Below are 23,867 nucleotides of genomic sequence, written 5' to 3' on the forward strand. Positions count from 1 at the left end.
ATAAGTATTTGTTTTTATGTAAGTGCAGTCTAATGTCTTACTGTGGAGTTTGGCTGTGATCTCTCAGAGCTTTGTCTTTGGGGGGAAAAAGCACAATGTATTTTTTGTACTCAAGTGATTTCACATCTCATCTATAATAATGCTTTTTTCCCCTCTTTCCTTTCAGTCCTCCTTTCTTCTCCTTAACAGCTACCCTTCTCTTTCCTACTTCTGCTCACTTTGCAAATACTCTAAGTTCTTTCAACTAAGATGCTGAATTAAAAAGATATTTACACAAGTTTGAAAGTTAGTATAGAATTCTGTTACTCAAGACACAGGCCAAACCATGCTGAAGCGATTGCAATATTGCCATGTTACTTAGCTGTCTGTTTCAGTTTACATCTCTTGTATACTTTGTAACATTTTTCCGTATTTATGTTTACAAGTTTTGTGAATATACATTTGAGATAATGTGCTATATATTGTAAATCATCCAAAGCAGATCAGCAAATCAACTGTTTAATTACTACACACCTGAAGCTGCTTTTATTTTTGCAGGAATGCTTCACTCATGGTAGAAAACAAGCCTACCCAGTATTTCTGTAGCACCTGTAAAGAAATTGTTCTCTTAATGAAATACAGCAAAGACTGAGATGGTTTGCTGTGATTTAAATCTGTTAAGAGCAATTTCCACAAATTTTTATAGGCTAAAAAGTAGAAGAAAAAATAAACAAGAAAAAAATCACGATAGTGTTTTTAAAACTTGTCATGTGTACCAGTGGTATTTGTTAATGTATGAATTCTTTGTGTACACTATATTTCCATACTTCTGATTTATACTGATTATTTTTTTCAGTTTTGGTTAGAATACTTAGCTGTTGTAGCTAATTTAGGAATGATGCATATAGCTGTGACATCTGTCTCAGCTGCTTATATATACATTTTTCATTGTACTTGGTATTTTTGACAGTCAGTTGTTAAGTGATTGTTTTCATCCAAACATAATAGTGATTTGAAAGAGGTGTTCTCTTGAGTTCCAGGATATAAGGCTTTGGCAGCTTTTTCTTCTGCTGTTCTCTGTTGTTGACTAAACTGCCCGTGTTCAGATCTTGCCTCTCCAGCTTCTCTTCTGTTTTGCAAACTAATAGTTCATGGACAATTTTTGCTTCCCACAAAAGCTTTGAACAACCAGTGTGTGTAGACTTGCTTTGATCTCAGAAATCCACCCAGGCTAAAATAGTTTTGGAAATAACAATGAAGAAAAGCTGAAAGGACTTTGGTGGCACTATTGTTTATTTATAGAGTTTTGGTTTATTTTAATGGAAGGCAGCCTCTTATGTACTAATTAAGTATTTTGGAAAAGAATGAGAGGGGAAGGCTAACAATATATGGAACATGTTTAAAGTTAGTTGGATACATGCTGTGTTGTATTCCATAACTCCTGTATTCTTTCTACAAACACAACCAAACTAATATACTTGCATATATTCTTAACCTTGGTGCTAATTTAACTAATTTTTGGTCTGAGAATCATAGCAAGGGGATCTTTAAAATCTGTGCGTAGTTCATTTCTGGTTTTGTCAGGGTACACACCCAGTAAGCTTCTAGCCACCATTTGGTAACCTGTATGAGTAGGCAGCCTCAGTAGCAGTAAAACAGGCTGTACTTGCCAAAGCTGTGGTTAGGAGCTTAGTCAGAACATGCCAGCACCTGTGTAGGAGACTATTCTTATTCAGCTAGATCAGATACTCAGTGATGCTTTAGATTGTGTTAAATTTTATACCTTTTGAAACAATCCTTTTCTGTTTCTTTGGAATAAAAATTTTGTTTTCTTAAATTATGAATGTCAGGAAAGCTTTTAAATTGGAGACTTTGGAGCTATAAATACTGTTCCTAATATTGCAAATCCTGTTTTTATTACTTTTAAAAATCTTTTTACTAACTGAATTCATTCATCATGAATTTCATGTCAGAAGTAAGTTACTGTAATAAAAGTAATGAGAGGAAACAAGGAAAGGGTAACCTTTGTTTCTCTTCCCAGCCAAATGTATTCAAATATCATTTTAGTATGTCATTGGATCGTTCTAGTTAATTTATTAATGACATAGCTGAGATTTGATTTTATTAGTGCTGTCTTTTTGGTGAGTCTGCATCAGCTCTAATTTGACTATTTTTAACTACACAAGTACATGCCTGTGTTTTAGGAATGAGAAGTTGGTCTGCTTGTAGTTTATATCCTTTTAATATACTTCAGCTGCACACCCAATATATGTAAGCCATTTACTAATGGGTTTTAAGTTTTTCAGTTTTTCTTCTCAAAATAGTATCTGTACATTTAACATCAATTAGTATCTAAAGCTCTACAAAGGTGTTTAGGTTCCCTGTCATAGACGTTAGTAGGAGGCTTACATGCTGAGATTACTGTCTAATACATTTTCTAAGCATGCTAAAGGGAGTTAAATATCCAGCTTCTGTTTAAAGTTAGCTATCATTATATAATGTACAGCAAAGGTTAATTTTCTGATAATATAGTATCTTAATAATCGGTTAAACAGATCTAATCAAAGAATCGTTTGGTTGGAAAGGACCATTAAGATCATCAAATCTAACCGTTAACCCAGCAGTGCCAAGTGTAATGACTTAGTAATGGCTTGTTGCCACTGACAAGGTTCCAATCTTCTGCTTTTTCCTTTACATTCTCTTTAGATTCTGAGTCAGAAAATGAAATTTTTGGAGCGAATGTACTCATCAATTTGATGGAAGCCTCCAAAAAATGTGATTAAGGCACTATTAAGGTCACAGGCACACACAAATAGTGTGAGTTTGTATTAGCAGTAAAACCTTGGATGAAAAAAATCCCACATAGCTTAATTTAGACATGGAAATGTGGAGTTAGGATCTTGCTTCTCAAACATGGTTATGTAACCCGTTTTAATTATGCTCTTGCAGCATATTTTTTCTTCCTCTTTTCATGAAAATGTGATTGTATGCCATAGAAGGTTTTTCCCATAGAAGTTGTCATCACTGTGTATACTAGACAGTGATGACAATACTGAAATACTTTAGGAATCAAGTTAACTTTCACTTCACTGGCAAGAAAGAAAAGTGAGTACTATGACTTGACTCAAAAGTCAAAAAACTTGAATTTCTCTATAGGGTCCCCTCAGTGCAGTAAAGTGTCTGACTTTAAGTAGGAGGCTTGGCACCTTGGCACCAATGAAAGGACTAGAAGTATTTTAGACGTGCCCATCTTTCTGGATGGTGTATTGATAATTGAATGTAGAGCTACGTGTTTGTATAAGATGTTTCTTAATTTTAACATGTATTTTCTTTTAAATGTTTTTGTTCTGAATAAATAAGATGCTGTTTTAAGAAGCTGTTGGTCTGAAGATAATACTGAGAGAACAGAAACAGAGATGCTGTAGCCTTTTTATTGAAATTCATCACCTGTATATATTTCATGTAAGGTTTTTTCAACTCTATAAAAAGGATAAGTATGCGTTTAATTGTGGGAATGATAGAAATTGAGAGGAATGATGTTTGATATGTTTTAATGAGCATTACTTATGTAGTTGAACTGCAATCCTGAATGTGTCCTTTGCTTTTCTCCATAGCACAAAAAAAAAAAAATAAAAAATCTCTCTAATAGCTAAAAAAGTGCCAGTGTGATTCCAGTAAATTTCTGAGTCTAATCTGGAGGCAGAGTATTACAGAATTGTTTGTCAGTTAGGGGCTGAAAGTTGGAGACTTTATTAGGATTTCCTTCAGGACAAATACAAAGGGGGTCCAGAGGTACAGTTTATGGCTGAAACATTACAGGCCTTTTATCTGGTGTGCAGAAATGGATGTGATCACATAGAAAAGATCTTGAAAACCATATTAAATGCCTTTAGTAACTGCAGTTCCTTTGAGTAAATCTGTGTTGTTTTTTTTCCGGATTTACCATGTGAAAGCTCTTGCCAAATGTTGCCTTCAGTGCCTGCAGATTGAAGGCAGAAGCACAACAAAAAGATGAAATTTTTTAAGGTGTTGGTGTGACAGCTGAGGGTAGAAATGAAAGAGAATGAAATGACAGATGAGGCAGACAAGGCAGCTGTATGAGTAAGATGAGTGGATCTTTGGGGAGTTTGACATAAAAAGGCAATCTGCAATGTAATGCAGGAATTAATGTAAGCTTGGGGAAGCATAGAGGAGAACAGGTGATTGTGAATCTTGTGTCACAGATGAAAAGTGAGCTGTAACAATTCTGTGTTTGCTTGCATACCAACAAGTGGAGGTTTGCAATCATGCACTCCAGATCAGAAATGAGAAACTGAAGATGACCTGCCAGCAGAAATAGATTTTATACTCAGATCCAAAAGGCATTTTCCAGAAATGCTATTGTTTCTGAAACTACTCCTGTTGTTATGTTGTTTTCACCGTAAGAGCACTTTGCTATACGTGCCAATTGGAGTAGGACTTAAAATGGGAAAGGTGGCAATGAAGGTCTCTCTGCATAAATGAAGTAATTATGTTCCACAGAGTTTTTCACATACTGTATAGGTACCTAGGAATACATGGGAACTAGAAAAGAATAGTGGAGTGAAAAGCTGGTAAGAACATGGCATATGACTGTAAACTGCAAGTAAACAAAGAATGAGGCAATGATACAGATTATAGGTGATAAAAAATAAGGAGATAGAAGATTATTATGATTTAGAATTTCAGAGGACAAAAGTAGAGCAAAAAAGCAACAGTTAAATTTGTGTGTGGAAAGGCATAGTGGAATTTTTATGCTGTGAGAACAACAGCAAATGAGAGGACTTCTGATACAGTTAGAATATTGGCAAAGGAAATGTCATTTGACTACTCCTGTCCACTTAGGTTTGCTGTAAAGCTTTTGCTAAAGTCATGGAGAAAGATGCCAAGAAGATGAGGCAGAAGATGGACATTTACTAAAAAAAGTTATTTCATAATACAAGTGGGAGCCAAATTCAGATTTAGAATTGATTAATTACATTTTTGTATGGGTTATTACTGTGGATAATATGCTCAGGCATATTCAAAGGGCAGTTAGACATAATTTTATGACCAGTGAGTCAGGGCTCAAGGGAGAGTTTGAACCACTGCAGATTCTTGAGAATTGGGAAAGTTACTAGAAAAAGCCTTTTCTAGGGGAGTAGATGAAGGAAACAAAGGCAGTAGTTTAAGATATAAGGATAGTCAAAATAACAATTGAAAGGAGAGTACTTCCTTCAAAAGCAGGGCGATATGCCCTGTTTGCACAATTTAATTGTTTTATTTTTCTCTGAACTAATTTTGTATGCTTCTAGGTACTGTATGCTTTAAGGCAGAGTTCTTTGGAGTGTCCACTTCTCAGCCTGTTTTTTCCCAGTAGTTTCTTGCTCCCCTTACATCCAGACTGTATTTTTAGTTTTTCTAAAACTTTTTATCCAGGGATTATCTCTGGAAATGTCCTGTGAATTAGAACAGGCTGGTGCAACGTGTGATCAGTTAAATTTTTAATTTTTCTGGGTAGTGTTGGGTTTTATTCTCTCTTCATTGTAGATTTCTGGTGTTGCCTCTTCAAGCATTAGGCTCAAAACTGTGGTCAGTGAATTCTGTGGGGTTTTATCCAGTTGTGTCTCATAACTGACTGTACTATTACTCTGAGCCCACAGAGGTATATTGATATATAGCACTCTTAAAAAAATTAATAAAGCTAATGCCTGTGTTCTTTGTAGTCATCCTGTGCTGTAGCTACTGATGAATGAAATTTGACATCTCCAATAAAAGCTTTGAAACTGTTAAGGCAGTGCCCGAGCGCCTAGATTTAGAATGAAATTGCAAGTTGTCTTGAATCTGTCTGTGGATGAGAAGTTGTGGAGAATTGGTTTCAGATATTCTCTCTGACTTTGTCAAAGTGGACGGAAGAGAAAGCTGCTGTGTATGAAAGGGTATTGTACACTTTGAAGAAGGACACCAAAAAAGACAAATAGAATCTAGGTCCATTTCAAAATTGAGTTGATTTTGAGGGGCTAGTGGTAATAAAAAGCAATACAAACTGTTACTTGTGTTCTTACTAAGGATATATGATTTTGAATACAAAAAAAGAACAGATATATTGGGTAAACCATTGCTGTTCTTTAGAGTAAAACTCATTTTAGGTCCCCGTGCCATCTGTCCTAACCCACATAAACAAATTACTTTTCTATTGAGACTGAATGGACTAGGTTTCAAGAATTGAATACAGTCTTGCAGTTTTTGATATTCCACACAAAAGCTCAGTCTTTCAATTTTGTAACTTAGGAGTCAGGTGGTAATAAACTAATTCCATTCTTTCATCTCCTGTACTAAGAAATTGTCTCAGTGAGATTGTGCCAGAAATCTGTGGATACTTCCAAAACTCTCTTTCAGATGTAAAAAGTGACTTATGAAATGGAGAACTAGAATAATAGAACTAAAAAGTGTGTATGATTAGTACTAATATTAATACATATTAACCTGTGATTGTAGAAGATGGATTTATCCACATTAACCAATTGTACAAAATCAACATAAATAATGTTACTAATATGGTAAAGTCTGACATGAAGCCTTAAATGGAGAATCATGAAATGTTTTGGAGATTTTTTTTTTTTCTCATAAGATATTTAGCATTTTTGTATGTGGCATGGAAGAAAAGAATCTCAAAAATCTGATTTGGATTTGATTCAGAGCTACTGATAAAGTTAACAGATGACACACTGGTGAGATCTTATTCCATGAAGAGACCAGATAAATGAGGAGGGGAAGTCTGGGTCACTTGATAAACTAAAGAAAAATAGAGATCTGCTTTTTTACTACAGTGTCTGGTAAAGTTCATAGAATAACAGAACAGTTTGGGTTGGAAGGGACCTTTAAAGATCATCTAGTCCAACCCCACCGTGCAATGAGCGAGTCATCTTCAACTACATCAGGTTTAATTAAGGAGTTCTTAGTCATTGACTGTGACAAAGAGAACAAAATACTTTCTGAATAGGAGTTTACTTAGCAGACAAAAGTAGAATAGGATTTAGTAGATGAAAATTGAATCTAAGGACATGGTTAGAAATAAAGTGTTGCTTTTTAACAGAGAATGCAGTTAGGCATTTCACAAATTTACTGGCAATTACAGTAAATTCTTCAGTCTTGGAAAAACCTGACAATTTCTAAATAATGGCTTTTTAAAATCTATGCCTATCTCAAGTAGAAATTAATTCAAGAAAGTGCAATGATCTGGGTTTTATATGGTCCAAAATCAATTACAGACGTTGTCTGGCCTGGCTTCATAATCTGTGTCTTGAATTTAGAACAGACTGACTTCGTTGCACCTTAAGGCAGTTTTTAGCGGTTTGTTGGCATGTTTGTGAAGTCAGTCTGGCAGTGCCTCGCTTACATGTTCTGTAGTATCCACTTCCTGCAGTGCTGAAAATATTTATGCTGAGTTACAGTGATAAATAATCAGCATTATCACTATTTGATATAGTACTTATTGCTAACAACTAGAGTAATCAATTAATTAGCTTTTTATTGTAAAGAAGTCATTACTCTCCAGTATTGGCGAGTGCTTTGTACCTGCATGTCAAAGTACTCTTACAGCTTTGTTTTCATTCTTTATCGTTATGTGGAGCATGCAATAATGGTTACTACTTGTCTTGAAGCTGAATCAGTATGATTAAATGCAAAAGGGAGTAATACGGACAGCATCTGTAAAGGATAATTACAAATAAATCAATAACTAATGGTCCCTGAATGTGTTTACTAGTTCATTGTAGTGACATATGGACCTTTTGTAAACCCTGTGTGCCTTATAACAGTTATTGAGATGATTACAGTGTGTACTGTAACCATGTGAAAAATTAGTGTATACTAGCTACTGAGAATATAAATGCAAGTTTTGAGGTTCCTGACAATGCCTTAGAAGTGGAGTATGTATTTGAGGAAGAATGAAACTTGTTTGTTAATATTTTGAAAGTTAATAAAAGAATGACAAAATTTAAAACTTATTTGAACCTCTAGCATCAATATTTGAACATTACTAGTGGTAGGAAAATTTTCAGGAGAAGACAGATTTTTCTCTTAAAAGTGCAAGACAGGATCATGTCAAACTAAATCATCCAAAAAAAGATAGAGGTTTTCCATGCTTTTTTACAGTGCATGCGTTAGAAATAAAGTCAAAATGAATTCAGACGAACTGTACTTTGGAACATCTGTAAATGAATGTATGATCTTGTATTAGCGTCTAAGAAATTTTGTCCTCTGTTTTGGCACTGCTGTTTCCATGAAGTTTTCCACTTGGACTCGTGTTTTGGGGTGGGATTTTGCTGGCACTTTTGCATCGCCTCTTATTTTGCACAGAATTTGTAGGGATGGTGCTTACAGTTCTAGGGCTCTAACCATGTGTAATTGCTGCTGCTTAGCTTAAATAGACAATCTGTGTAAAAAGTCTTTCTAAAATTGCTGGTAACCCTGGGAAAACGGCATGTAAAGTAGAAGAATGTAGCAATTTTTTTTTGGATGGGGTTTGAGTTTCATGACAGATCTGTCCAATAACTTGTGTGCCAAGAAAATTGTTCTGATGAAGACCTTACTGTTATTTCAGAACTCTTAGGCTTGTGATTTTTCTGTCTTGATCAGTGGGAAGAGACTTCATACAAAAGACATGCCACGTGTGCTGGAGGAAGGAACTAGTGAAGAAACATTTGGCAGTATTTTGTAGCATCATAACATTTTGATAGTTGACAAAACTGATGTTGGGTTTTAATTATGATCTTTTGGACTAAACTTCATAATGTTTTAATAAGCCTACGTTGGGAAAATATTATAAATTAATTTTAATATAAATCAGTATTTGACATACCTCTCTTAAGCATGACAGGGCATGTATGGGTAGGAGTCTTGTCATTTTCTGTTTCTTTTTATCAGTGTTATGTCAATAACAACTTTTTTTTTCCAAAGAATAATTATTTTTGGCTTTCTGTTTTGAAGAAAAACAACACCCACTATATGCAGTAATACTTAAAATCTGTAAATTCAGATTTTTCCTCTTGCTTCAGGTCTTGCACACTGGTTTTATATATAGACATGTAGTACATGCGTGTATAAAATTTTTATATATATATTCTGTACATATGCAATGCATATAGTCTTTATATATGATAGCCATTATATAATTAAAACATTTTATATTTATTATAGAGCAATGCATTAGTCCTACTGTTATGACAAATAAGCCTATTTCTATAAACTGCATTCAGAGATATGTTAGTGTGGCCTTGCTATATGTAAGGAACCAATGTTTGCCAATGTAAATCTCTCATTTTCCCAGCCTACTGTGCAATTACAGTATTTCTAATGGGCATTGGGACTCTGTAGACATGGAGGTAGATTTTATATTCTCAAATATTCAGAGGGCCTGCATGGAAAAAAAGGGCGGGGGGGAACCTTTTTCTCCATGGAGAAAAAAGGAGGGGAAAAAAACCCCAACCAACCAAACAAAAAAACCCAAACAAATGCAAAACAAACAAAAAAATGCCCCAAACCCCAAAAAAACAGAACTGGTGACACTCAGGGTGAACTTTTCAAAATGAAATATTTGACTGGAAAGACAATATGGAAGAAATAACCTAATAATTCCACAGAAATGTAATACTGACTTTTGTATTGCACTATGTTTAAAAAAAAAATTCTTTAAATTGTGTTAAAAGTTTAAAATTGCTTTGTTGCTTGGTACTTCTGATAGAAGTAGATGTGAGCTCAACTCTTAAAACTGTTTAAAAGCACGTAGTTTAATTAAAAATCATTAAGGCAGTGTTTAGACCAAATGTTTCTCTCCTGAGGATGGTCTCTGGATGTGATGGCTACTTGTTAGTGCTGTACCTTAAGAAGAAAACAGCTTGCTTACTTTGTCTCTAGTGTACAGATTATGTTACAGTCCCCACATTTGAGTGGCGTGTTTATCCTTATCAGCATCATCCTCAATCATGTTGCTTTAAACTGAGAAATGTGATTTACTCGGGTATTTGCTAAGAAGTTTTAAAATTTTTGCAGAAGCTGAAATGTTACGGTTTTATTTCTGTAGGGTTGGGCAATATGTTTTGCATAGGATAAGTTTTTCTTTTTGTATACTGTTATTATCTGAAATAGTGGTAATAAAATTTAAACAAGCTGTAGTACTAAAAATTGGAAGAAAGTTATTGCATTTCAGTGATGGATCTTTTTAATTGTTAGCTTCCTCTTATTCTTTAAATCTCTCAGATTATTAATCATTGAAAAATATGGTTTTAATAGCAGCAATAAAAGAAACAAAACACTAGTGAAGTGCAGCAGCTTTCAATCTTCAAATTTATCCTTTTTATAGTAGAAAACAATTTCTGTAAATTTATCAATGAGTGCTAATAAGAGCTCTAGTCAAAAAGGTATGAAGTGTCTGTGGTATAGTTAGAAATTTATTGTAGGAGTGCTTTCTAGTTTCTTTATTGCATAGGCAAGGGCTGTAGGAAGACTTGATTTGGCAGCCCCTTAAAACTGACATTGTCAGGAGCAGTTTCAAGTTTAAATTTACTGTTAGCACCAGTTCACAAACTGTCAGAAGAGCTGCCTGATTACACTAGCCCTGAACATGAAGACAGAACAGTTTTATCATTGCTTTTTTAATTAATCTGACTTTTACTACCTATTTCATATGATCTTCATGTTTATTTTATTAAAAAAAGGGAAAATTGTCAGTGTTATAAACTGAATAAGGAGGATTTATGTGGCTACAACCTTTGTAGGTGATTTTTATGTTTTTTATTAGCAAGCCAAGCAAGATGTAGTATGCAATAAAGGTTTTACTATCCTCTCCTGCTATTGCTTTCAACTTCCTTTCCTTACAGTTCAGATGTTTATAAAATAATTGTGGTCATGATTAAAATAGTAAAATAAAGTGCAAATGTGTTGTAGTACAGTTACTGTGGACACTGGAACATTTTGAAATTGAATTTTTTCAGTATTAAGAATTGTACAACACTGGCTACTGAATATTTTGCTGATGGCATTCTGTTCAGTGGGTGCACTAAATATCTTAATTTCTTTTGTACTCTGCTAGAAAAGGATGCCTTATTCTTTCACTTACAGAAAACATGAAAAAAAGATAAAATAATGCTCAGCTACTATATTTTATATTCATTTTCCTCCACTCTTGCACCAAAGCACTTAATACTAATTCAGTAGTTTCCTGCTCAGTATTTGGTTCCTTTTGAAGCCACCTAGCTCCATTGCACCAAAACTAAGGAGCTTAGAGAACAGAGTAAGAGTATCAGGATTTTCATCATGGGAAAGAGGGAAACAGGAACAGATTTGAATCTCTCTTAACTTGCTTTGAACCTTAAAATACGTAGTGTCTTATGTAATCTTAATAGTGGTTGTTATTCACATCTTTCCTCAGGAACTGCATGATTCTTGTAAAAATGAAAAGTTAAGGAAAAGTCAAATGGGGTTTGAAAATCTCATGCTATATTTTGCTTTTTAAATGTTTTAGCTTATTTGACATACTTTAGTTTTCATAGTCTGATGACTAAGATTCATTCATTGTGAGCAATTACAGCCAAGACTATTTTCATTCTTATTTATATATTTGTTTTTTAAAAATGTCTTTTGTTTATTTCCACTATTTGAATGTATGAGTTCTTAGTAATCCTTAGGTTGTTTTGAAAGCTGTGATAGTTTGGACAAAAACTGAGATACAGTGTAAAGCTAAAGTCCTGTTGTGAAAACTGTATATTTAATAAGGAGTTTGAGTAGGACTGTTGATTTCTGTGGGACTGCTTTGATACTGAAGAACTAAAATATGGAAATTTCAATATATTGGAATTTGTTTAATCTAAAAGAAAAAATACAAAATATACCCTCCATAATATAAGCATATCAGATTTTTCAGGAAAATTAAGCAAGCAATTATTAAAATTCATTTTCCCTTATCTCTTTAACAGTGAGTAAAAAGATAATTTCAATGGCATGTAAGTGTAGCTATCAGTGATTAGTGCAGTACTTTTCCAAGTACAGAAAAGCAGAGAGAATTCTGATTATTGAGTGAGAATTGAGAATAGTATATTTCCTTGAAAATATTTAGTGATGCAAGTTAGGATATCTTGCTGAATCTTGGACATAGACGGTAGCTATGCCCTAAGAAGAATTTCATTTTCATGGCTTTGTTCTCATTTCTGCACAAAATATCTAGTATTTGCTTTTTAAATTTGAATGTATAGATACACCAGCATATGTGACTATGGTTGTGCCCCTTGTGCATGTCTTGACTGCAGTCTTAGAATGACCTTGATAATTTTCAAATTGAAACTACTGATGATGCTAGTTGTCAATTTTTGCAAAAGAAAAAAAAAACACACCACAAAGGTTGCTCCCTCACCAAAGGACTTTGAATCACCAAATTACTGTCTGATGATCTTTGTGTCAGTTAAGCTTGCTTTTTTTTTTTTTTTAAGAAACCAAGTAACAAGGCTTTATCTTGCAATTGCATGGTGAAATTACTTCTTTTTTTGCTTCAGTTTTTAACATCTGAGTAAGGAGAAACTTGAACTAAGTGTAATGACATAGACAAGGCTGAGCTGTGATTTAGATAAACTGATTTGGATGTTTTCTGTTTTGTATTAAACTATACTACATTTTTCTTTGCTGTGGGGTGATTTAGATCAGTTCCACTTATCTATTAATTGCCTTCTGTATGTTTTGACAAATGAGTCTCTCGCATCTTCCTCAAGGAAAATAAAAGCTGTAGACTTGCTCTGAAGAGCCGTGCTGTCAGAAGTGAAAAGGCAGTCTTGTACAAATTCAGGGGAAAGAAAAGAAAGATTTCTAAGAGCTTTAAGGATAAATTGTCTTAATTGCATAACAATTTCCATCAAAACAAGATTTGTATCTTATTAGGGAGAATTAAGTAGCAGTTTGAGACTCTGAAGATATGAGTTTGGTTTACAAGCTCTCCTAGAGAATTTCAGCTTGATCTGGGGTAGGTAAATCACTAAATCCTCAGATGGTTCAGGCTCTTAACTTAAGGAAAGAAAAAAAAAAAAAAAGGCAAGCTGTTCTTCTCTTCGGGTTTGTTTTTGTATATGAACCTGTGAGGTCTTAGGGCAGGGAATGCTTTTATGAGTTCATGCAATCCTGATTTCTGTAGGGCTCTCTAGCTAAATCATAAGAATCAGTAATAGATCCTTTTACTCCTTGGGGGTGTAGATGGGTTTGCATTATTACCTTTGCCAAGGATCTAGCATTGGGATGTCTTCCCTGTGCCTGTAGAAGAAATGGAGATAACGATGCTTACTCTTCTGTGCTTGTATTTTTGAGAGCTGTGGAAATATTACATGTAAATTGACTTAAGAGTCACGGCTAACTTTTTATGAGTGACTGACAGTCTGTTACACCTGTAACTTTAGGTAATAATGGTAGTGTAGTTTCTAAATGACAGATACAATGCACCATTTGCTTTTACCATTGTCAGTGGCTGAGGACATGCATTCAGAGTGGTTATGGTTCACAGCGATTCTTTCTAGGACACTGTGTTGAATGTAATGTTCTTTGCCTTTGATGGTGAAGTAATGGGATGTTTGATTTCGCAGGCAGGACATGCAGTGCTTTCTCTTTTGCTCTAATGTAAGGGAAAAGCTTAATAGCTTTTCATGTTTGTTGTAGGACAAATGTCTAGTCCATTGCAGATACAAGAGTGAACAAAAACATAATATATTGCTTTGGCTCCTTAGCACACAGTATGTGCATTTCTTGGATTTTGGCATGCATATGACCTCTGCCGATGCTGAAATAGCATCAGGCTTTGCAATCAACGTTTGTAATAAATACATTTCACAAAGTCTTGTTATGCAAGATCTCAACTTGTGTCATGAATTCTGTTACCTTTAGGATTTAGCAATTGAAGGTAGTAGAATAAGGATTAAATAATGATACTTCGTTGCCAAAAACTTTTTTGGGGAGGGGAACATCCTCATATGAGCATTCTTGAGCATTTTTATTGTAGAAAGTTTTTAGAATAAAGGTACCACATTTACTTCACAGTGACAAATATTTTTATCTGGGGGGGGGAAAAAAAAATCGATATTGACCTATTTCAGAGGTAGCTTGTTTGTGTTCCTTTGGAGGTGCTCAGAACCTACATGCGTCACATAAATTGAAGTTCCGATGAAGCTTTGACAAATCAATACAGTAATAATATATTTTGGAAATGGTGTGAAAGAACACCTTAAGCTGGTATTGCTTTTAAACTCGCTGGTAGCTTTCTCAAGCAGGAAATCAACTCAGCAACAGACTTGATGTGTTTAAACTGTGGCTTCCACCTGGTGTATACTGGGGAGCCACTGAAATCAGCATTTCACCTGGGCATGACAAGCAATACCACTGTTCATGCCATTCAGACCCTGAAGTATGAACCATAGATATGAATCGTCTCAACTGAGGCTGAATCTCATGTTCTCGTAAAATAAAAGATTATCACAGCAAAGGAGGTAGAAACTACAATTGCACAAATACTTCAGAAATTCAATAAGGAATGACAGAAATACTAGTATTTTTATATTATCCTCTTCTTTTTACTATATTTATGAATTTTACAGCAATAATTTACAGCAGAATCTCCTGAAGTAGCATCTTTTTTTTTTCTACTGAAAAATGCAAGACTTCCAGTCACTTCTATTCAGAGCGCTTAGGCTTTCCTAGAATTGTTTCACTGTGAAATGAGTAAATCTGGTTACATTTAGTAATTGTTTTTGTTCCAGAAAGTGAATTAGAGACAGTTTACAAAAATCATGTTGATTGAATGCTTTTTTGTTATAATTCTAGTTGTTCAAATTTGTAATTCTTGAAAGGTAAAACATTCTAAGATAAGGAACACTTAAAGCTTCTAAGATTTGCATGGAGGCAGTGGCATATTTGGGGTTATACTCTCTTTTGGTTAACCTGTCTGCTCTTTAGGCTGTGTGCAATAAGTACTGCAGACTCACTGTAATCACTCCCAAATTTGGAAAATGTATGACTTTTTCTTGAAACTGGCTTTGGAGATCTGCAGGAATATTATGGCTGAAACACAATCACAACTTGACATGTATTTCTATAAAAATGTGTAACTTTAGCCACAAACATATTATGATTATTTCCTGGAATAACAGTCCAAGATTAAAGTAATCTTTAATCTTTACTTATTTGTACTTTACATATTTATTACCTAATTCTGAATGTTTCTGATTTTGTTTAGTTTTTTTCTCCACATAGCTAACCTTTCTCTCCAAAACTGTTCTTATCTGTGAGGTAAAAAGAATTTTAATTCTGTTAACAATTATCTTCCACATGTTTCGAATAGAATTTTAAGAATTTAAGTGTTCATTTAAGGTTGATTTTCTTTCTAGGCTCCTCATTGCTTCTTACTACACCCCTAAGTACACATAAGTAAGTGGAAATACAGAAAACTGTGTTTAAACAGATGGCTAATCTATGTGAAATGGCTAGTTTAAGACTAGCCATTTCACATAGTTAGCACCTTACTACAAGGTAGGTATCTTGCTAATACCCGAGTTAAGACAACAGAGGATCACCAGTCACCATTCTAAGTCCCCACCATTCCATGGAAGTTGAGTCCAGGGTTCTGGGACTGTGATTTCTGAGCATCATTAAGGCAGTTTGAAGCTAAAGTTTTATATATCTATAAAAGCTTACAAAATAATTGCATAGGTTAATAATATTGGGAACTTTTTTCTGCAAACAGAACTCTATATGTAGACTTTTAGCTTCAAAGAGGAAACATAAATATGGTTTAGATGGAACAAAACTTCCTGGTGAACATCTACAGCTTCCGTCAGATCCAGTCTTACTTTTTATAATCAAGTACAAAAAAACCCAAATGAAAAACTAGATTTTGGGGTGGTTTTGTTAGGCTATGTATGTGATTGAAGCCAGTCCACTGAAAAATATCTTCTAGGTTGGGTCTGTAATAGATGCACTTGCACTGATCATTAAGTCATTAGCTTAATTTTTTTTTCATAATAATTTCAAAAGTTTGACTCAGGTTAATAGCATCCTTATAGAACATGTGGTATAAAGGGCTTTTGAAATGGTAGACAAAATGATGTTCTTTTGATAGTCTGTAGTTCTGAAATTTGCTGTATGCTTATTCCTACAAATTAACAGAATGGCCACCACCAAGTTAAGTGCAAACAAATTCTAAAAAAAAGTTAGTGGTTGTCTCTGCTGTGTGTGTACATTTGCAGATTAAAATACACTGACTTTATTCCATTCTTAATCTTAGTGGTTGATGGGCATTTTAAAGAATACGGTAATTTCAGTCTTTCCTTTAAAGCTTCTCACAGCAGGATATCCTGAAAATTTTGCAAACACAAATGATCAGCTAAGTCTTCAGAAAACTGTATGGTCTTTGTAAGTGGTTTTGTAATCACAGAATCACAGAATCACAGAATGTTAGGGATTGGAAGGGACCTCGAAAGATCATCTAGTCCAATCCCCCTGCCGGGGCAGGATTGCCTAGACCATATCACACAGGAACGCGTCCAGGCGGTTTTTGAATGTCTCCAGAGAAGGAGACTCCACAACCTCTCTGGGCAGCCTGTTCCAGTGTTCAGTCACCCTCACTGTAAAGAAGTTTTTCCTCATATTTAAGTGGAACCTCCTGTGTTCCAGCTTGCACCCATTGCCCCTTGTCCTGTCAAGGGATGTCACTGAGAAGAGCCTGGCTCCATCCTCTTGACACTTGCCCTTTACATATTTATAAACATTAATGAGGTCACCCCTCAGTCTCCTCTTCTCTAAGCTAAAGAGACCCAGCTCCCTCAGCCTCTCCTCATAAGGGAGATGTTCCACTCCCTTAATCATCTTCGTGGCTCTGCGCTGGACTCTCTCTAGCAGTTCCCTGTCCTTCTTGAACTGAGGGGCCCAGAACTGGACACAATACTCCAGATGCGGCCTCACCAGAGCAGAGTAGAGGGGGAGGAGAACCTCTCTCGACCTGCTGACCACACCCCTTCTAATACACCCCAGGATGCCATTGGCCTTCTTGGCCACAAGGGCACACTGCTGGCTCATGGTCATCCTGTTGTCCACTAGGACCCCCAGGTCCCTTTCACCTACGCTGGTCTCCAACAGCTCTGTCCCCAACTTGTACTGGTACATGGGGTTGTTCTTGCCCAGATGCAGGACTCTACACTTGCCCTTGTTATATTTCATTAAATTTCTCCCTGCCCAACTCTCCAGCCTGTCCAGGCCTCTCTGAATGGCTGCGCAGCCTTCCGGCGCGTCAGCCACTCCTCCCAGTTTTGCGTCCTCAGCGAACTTGCTGACAGCGCACTCTAATCCCTCATCCAAGTCATTAATGAATATATTGAATAGAACTGGTCCCAGAACCGACCCTTGCGGAACTCCGCTAGACACAGACCTCCAACTGGACTCTGTCCCGCTGACCACTACTCTCTGGCTTCTTTCCTTCAGCCAGTTCACAATCCACCTCACTACCCGATCATCCAGACCACACTTCCCCAGTTTAGCTGCGAGGATGCTGTGGGAGACCGTGTCAAACGCTTTACTGAAATCGAGATAGACCACATCCACAGCTTTACCATCATCTATCCACCGGGTTACGTCCTCATAAAAGGCTATCAAGTTGGTTGAGCAAGACTTCCCGTTGGTGAAGCCATGCTGAGTGCCCCTAATGATCCCCCTGTCCTTGATGTGCCTAGAGACAGCACCAAGAACAAGTTGTTCCATCACCTTTCTGGGGATGGAGGTGAGGCTGACCGGTCTATAGTTCCCCGGGTCCTCCTTCTTGCCCTTTTTGAAGACTGGAGTGACATTCGCTTTCCTCCAGTCCTCAGGCACCTGATGACTAATGACTAGTGTAGTCCTTAAAATATATTGTGCACAGTTACTCTCCTTACATTCTTTAATGACAATCTATTTTGAATAAAGCCATTTAGCTTGGTTAATTAGAGTTAGTAATAAATCTCCTAGTCTGCTGACTAATCTTAGAAAATATTTTAGACCACACTGATTGAAAACGAGTTTGCAAGATTAACTATATGTATATAGGTATTTTGGCTTTTTATCAGCATTATACTTCCAAGAAAAGTCTTTTGAAGAATACAGATCTGCTGCTCGATGCAAGTCATAGAGCTCACCTTCATGGAAAATAGTGGTAGAAAAAAAAATAGGCAATGGAAAATAGCCAATGCCAGTAATCTCACAGAGGGAGGCTGATATAAACCTTCATTCCCAGTTCTAGTCCAGTGTTTTATGTCAGTAGTATGCCATTTCTCTTATCCAGTTTTTTCCTTTAGGCTTCTTGCAACTGTTGAAGCTTCTTTCTCTACAATTCAGGCCCTGTTGTGATGCAGCTTCTCTTCACAGCCTGGTGTACCTGGAAGCTTTCTTGTCCTTGTTTGCAGCTTCTGAAGCCTCAGGACAAAGTAGGTCAGGCTGTAAAGCCAGTACAGACTCACAGATATTCTCATCTTAGTACTACTTGATCATACTTGTATAATCCCCTTTTTGGGACATGTCAGCTGTGCATAGGTGAGACCAAGTGGACTGTATAGGTGTGATATCAGACTATGATCTGTTTCTGATCAGACTCTACAGTGACCTGCAATAGATCAGAGACTTACTCTGTGTCCAATACTAAAAATATAGCTCAACTCTATCACCCAGTTCCATAGTAACAGGTTTTTCTTTCGGTCTGGTGAATTCATGCGTTATTTTAAAACACATGGTTAACCATTAATAATAACTTGGTTCTCAAATGTAGTTAATACCCTCACATGCACATACTGACAAAAAAAATACTCTATATTCTGTATCAAGAAGTAATATCAACTTCTTTAGTGGAGCTGATATTTTTGAAGTCCTGTTATGAGTTTTGAATACCATTGTATGCCATTTACCTGTCTAAAACCCCAGACAGTTATTTTGAGCTCATTGTAAATGTTAATTGCAGATGATCATGTCCAAATAGCTATTTGAAAGTACTCTGAAGTCTTTTTCTTTGACTTGAATGTGAGTATGAAGGGCTGTTCTCTCTAATTCAGGGCCAGTTTTTATTGTAATGAATAATTTCCTAGTTCCCTGTTTGGGAAAGCTGATGCTGATATTTCCTTCTATCCAGAATCCTTCTCATGCTGCAATCCCTTCTGCGCCTTACCTGGCAAAGCCAGTCCTGGCTCTAGGAAATCTGTATTCTTTTTGGTGAAGAGCCTGAAAACTCGGGTCTGCTCATGTCTGACTCAAGGTCTGTTTGAGTTTTATTGTGGAAACCTCAACCCCCTCTATCTCATAGCAAGCATGCTGAGTATCAAGTCTACAGTAAGGTTCTTGATTAATAGCAAGAATGTCTCTGCTGTGTCCGGGGGACTGGATTTTCTGCTCCTAAGCTGGTACAGTCCAGCAGTAATTCTGTGGTTCTTATCCCTCTACGTTAACTGCTGAAGCTGAAGAAAACTGGGCTAACACCTCAGGGTATCTTAGTATGCTGTCGGTGTTCAGTATTTGTATTTTCCTGTCTGCTCTGTATATATGTCTGAAGGATTTGGACCTTTTTTGGAATCCCATCCTGCAGTGGATCTTAAGCATGTTATCTGTGAATCTTTGCTGAGCGATCCACTTCAATCAACATCTGATTTTGCCTTCCATTATCTGATGATGAGGATGTTTTTCTTTATGATTGTCACTTCTACCAAACGAGAGAAGTCTGTATAGCGTACTCTTAACTTTATCTCTGTGGAATAGGACATCTTATCTTCAGAGTTCATTCTAAATTCATGTGTAATGTATAATTAGTTTCATCTGAATTACAAAATTAACTTTTCTGTTTGTTCTTGAAGCCACAGACTTCCAGGACTGCAGTCTAGATAGATATTTATATATATATATATATTTTTTTTTTGAAGTTAAAGGAGAAAAAAAGAGTTATTTACCTGTAGCTGCTGTCCTTTGCATTGCATTGTTTAAACGTGCATGTGCAGCCCTCCTCTCTTTGTATGATGTTTCTATTTATAATCCCAGTGGAAACACTTTCATTTAGCTGATAAATCAGTAATTACACCACAGACCATGCTGTGCTGAGCTTGGTAGTATGACTAAACTTTATTCTTTTCATCTCCAGTATGGGAGGTATGCATAAGAAAAATAAAGAGAAGGAAATAAAACATAAGTGGAGTGATTTGGACAATGAGAGCAGTTCTTCCATTCCAAAATGAAGGATATTTCTGGCTGCCAGTTGATGAAATGGAAAGGTTTCTAGAAGTTAACTTCTTTTAATCCAGTGCAGGGTAGATCACTGCATCGGAACTAGATGATCTTTTAGGTCCCTTCCAACCCAAACCATTCTATGATTCTATGATCTTAAATTGGTAGTTTTAATCTTACTGTTAAAAAATTTTAAAACATTTTCTTTTCTGTTTAATTAATTTACCTGAACATTGACTTTAACTTTTGACTCTCTTCCACAAAATACTTATTAAAACCAGAGATTGTCCTGAATTTAATGTTGTAGGGGATTTTATAATAACAATTTAACAGCTTTCCTTTTTAAACTTTGCATCTTCTTCCAGTAGCAGGTACATAAATGGCATTAACAATAAAAGTATCAGGCCAAGTTTTTGTCACTTACACACTACTTCGTTACACAAACTGTTTATTTGCCATTTTTTACTATATCTCACTGTATCCACAGTGTAGAGTTGCTTCTTACCCATTGCTGTTACGTTGAACTACATAAGTGTGTTGTTTTTGTTTTGAGGGAAGAAAGGGTTTTGCTGGTATAAATGGTGAATTTATATTTGGTTGCAGATAATGATTAGTACTGATGGCTGATCTCTTTCTAGAGCAATGCTCTAGTGATATAACTGTCCAGAAGTTAACTTGTAGGAATATAATTTTAAAAGAACAATAAATCTCATAGTATTCAGTTGTTCACTACAGACCCCAGTCTTCCAGGTATGCCTGCACTCAGATTTAACAAAATGTACCAAAATTAATAAAATCAGGACAACAGTGATTTAAAAAATTGATTAAAATTGAACAGAGGAGAAAAATAGAGTGGAAAAATAAGGCAAAATTGTGTTTTCAAAATGGTAACATAGTAAGTATGACCTTATGCAGCATTTCTGAGAATTAATAATTTTACTTTTTTTCTCCAGGATTCAGAGTTCCCTGTTGATACTCAAGTGAACCCATACCTTAAGCATGCTACAGAATATACTCAACCCCTGAAGTCTGGAGAGTATAAACTGAGCAATGTTTTAAAAGTGCACGACTTAGCAGTGAACTGGTAGGAACCATTAACAGTACATTAATTTTATTGTTATATACATGTTGAGCTTTATTTTTCAACAGGTTATTGAGAAGCATTCGCTTTAAGTAAATTTCTGAAAAACTACTGGCAGCTGTCAAGGGGACGTTCTCTCTGAAGGATGTGAAAGTGGAAAAAAAAAGAAGACCATGAAATTTAGTGGGAGCATAAATACAGTAAAACACCCGGGCAGAACTGTTTACAGATTGAGGTTCATCTTTTATGTAAGAAGGATGGGATTTGGTTAGTAGGTATAAAAATGGCAACCAGAGATGACTATAAACTCAGGTTCCAGGAAACTGAATTATGATGCTGAATATTTTTGCAATTTGCATTTGATTGCAGTTTATTCCCTTGGGTCAAAAATCAGAAGAGTTTAGATTTAGATTAGCTTGCGCGTGCAAATAGCCTGTAAGCAATGACACTTCAGGGTTTGCTAGCTGCAGCTGAGGAAGAATAAACATAAAAATATTTAAAAAAAAAAAATGTTAGAGCTAGTATCAAAGTTCAGACAATTCTGACACACTGTCTAGGTATGAATATATTTTAAAATTAATTTTAAAAATAATACTTTTGTCATGCAAATAAACTTTATGTAGTTTAATGCTGTTCTTACTGCACACAGAGTACTAGTAGATTACTTCTGAAAGTATCTCCCTAAAGAAAAATCATATTTCTACACTTAATTTTAGAAGCTTAATTTCTTGTTGCTTCCAAGAAACATAATCCAGTGTAGTTCTGTTTTAAAAGTCCAAAAACTTGGGAAATGCAATTCTCATGCAGATTAAGAGTTTGACAATTGACTGACTTGTTAAAAAAAACAGTGTTGTGAAGAAATAGAGTAGTATACCATGTAAACAGTACACAAAATCAGAGCCAAGGAAAGCAGTGGCACAAACGAGAACATGATGATGTGGGTGTAAGGTAAATCTTGTCTGTGAAAATGGAAACAATACTTACACATTTAATAATTATAATGCAGAGGTCACAGATACTTTTTTTAGGTGGCTGCCTGTATTTTGTAATAAATATCTACTGTTACTGCTTTGAGTTTTGGCCTAGCTGGGCAGGCTTCTGCTTAGTCTCTCAGGTGCCCAGTTCTTGTTTTCTGTCTGGCTAATCCCTAGCCTGTGTTCATAAGGTAATATTTTGAATAATTTTCTCCTGTATTGTATAGTCATACTGATCCAGTGAGGAAAGGAAGCTTGCAACTGGTGTCTCTCTGCTGCTACTCTGAGGATGCTGTAGTAAATCCACTCAAAATATTAGTGGGCTGTTGGGCTTATCTACAGAACACTAGGTGCAAGAATGGTGTGGTTTTTTTTTTTTTTTTTAAAAAAAAAAAAAAAAAAGTAAAAATATCAGTCTGGAGGAGAGGGAAGACACTTCCACACTTGGCAAGATTTTCAGTGAATCAGGTGGAATAATGATCAAAATCTAACCTTTACAGGCTACATCATCACAAGATTTACATGCGTGACAGGCTACAGAGGGGCAATTCTAAAGTAATAATTTTCATGTCCCTGTTTGCCTTGTTAAGTTTGCCTTTACCTGTAGTAGGAAGCCAGGTTTGAGTTGCAAATTACTTTTGAATGTTGTTGCAAACTAGTTGTGAATGTTAAAATGTATAATATGTAATTGAAAATAGTAACAGCTCATAGGCTAGTCAAGAAAGGACATCTCTGCCTAAATTTTTCCATTTTCTTATAGTGGAACAATACCAGATAAATATCGTACATGTTCATGTAAGACTATTCCTTTTTTCCTTATCTTTCTTGAATTATATTTTTATATATTACTGAAAGCATTATTCTAGATCCTTATATCCAGTGCTTCTAGTTATTGCTCGAAGAGATACTTTTATATGCTGGGGAATTCTAAGTTTTTTCTACAGTTAATAACTGGATATCACACCTTAAGGATACAATGCCACTTGAGAAAGCAATTTACTGGAATAAAAATAAATTGGATGTCTTTAAACTTATTTGGAAACACTTTAGAACTTGCTTGGAGAAACAGCAACTAAACTAAAAAAAAAAACAGTGAGGATGTGTATTTCATATACTGGCAATATGATACCAACTTTCATGTAAAGATAATGCTTTAAAGAAAGTGAGAGCCTGGGATAGTGCTCTAAAATAAACTGAAATGCTTATTTAAAAAATTTAAAAACATAAAAGCATGTAAAGAACAAAAGAATAATTTTAAAGTGTTCTTGAAAAAATGTAGACAATCTAATTGAACTTTTAATTTGCTTAAAAACCTCTTCGTGTACATGGTGGGTAGTAATTTCTACATGTTTAACCGTGTCTGAAAAAAAGCATTTAAAATTTATAGTAATTTCAATTAACAAAGAGTTTGTCCTATCTGAATACCACTTTTTAAGTGATTGAAAAGAAAGACTGTCTTTTGTTTCTCTTGTTAATGCTGAAGGCTATATTGTAGGCTGGTTTGCTAAAGGTAGCCTTTTTTTTTGACAGCATGTCCTACAGTTGTTTGTTTTTTTTTTTAACACCCTGCCCAATTTCAAACAAAT

General features: G+C 35.5%; 1 protein-coding gene across 1 annotated transcript in view; it reads left to right on the forward strand.

The window, feature by feature from the left end:
- Positions 1-23,867, forward strand: part of SPAG16 (sperm associated antigen 16) — a 430,506-nt gene that overhangs the window by 42,828 nt on the left and 363,811 nt on the right. Inside the window, 1 exon segment of the mRNA XM_068408093.1 lies at positions 21,180-21,310. Coding sequence (XP_068264194.1) covers positions 21,180-21,310 — 131 coding nt within the window.

Source organism: Nyctibius grandis, chromosome 9 (assembly GCF_013368605.1).
Source record: "Nyctibius grandis isolate bNycGra1 chromosome 9, bNycGra1.pri, whole genome shotgun sequence".
In the NCBI taxonomy this organism is placed as follows: Eukaryota; Metazoa; Chordata; class Aves; order Nyctibiiformes; family Nyctibiidae; genus Nyctibius; species Nyctibius grandis.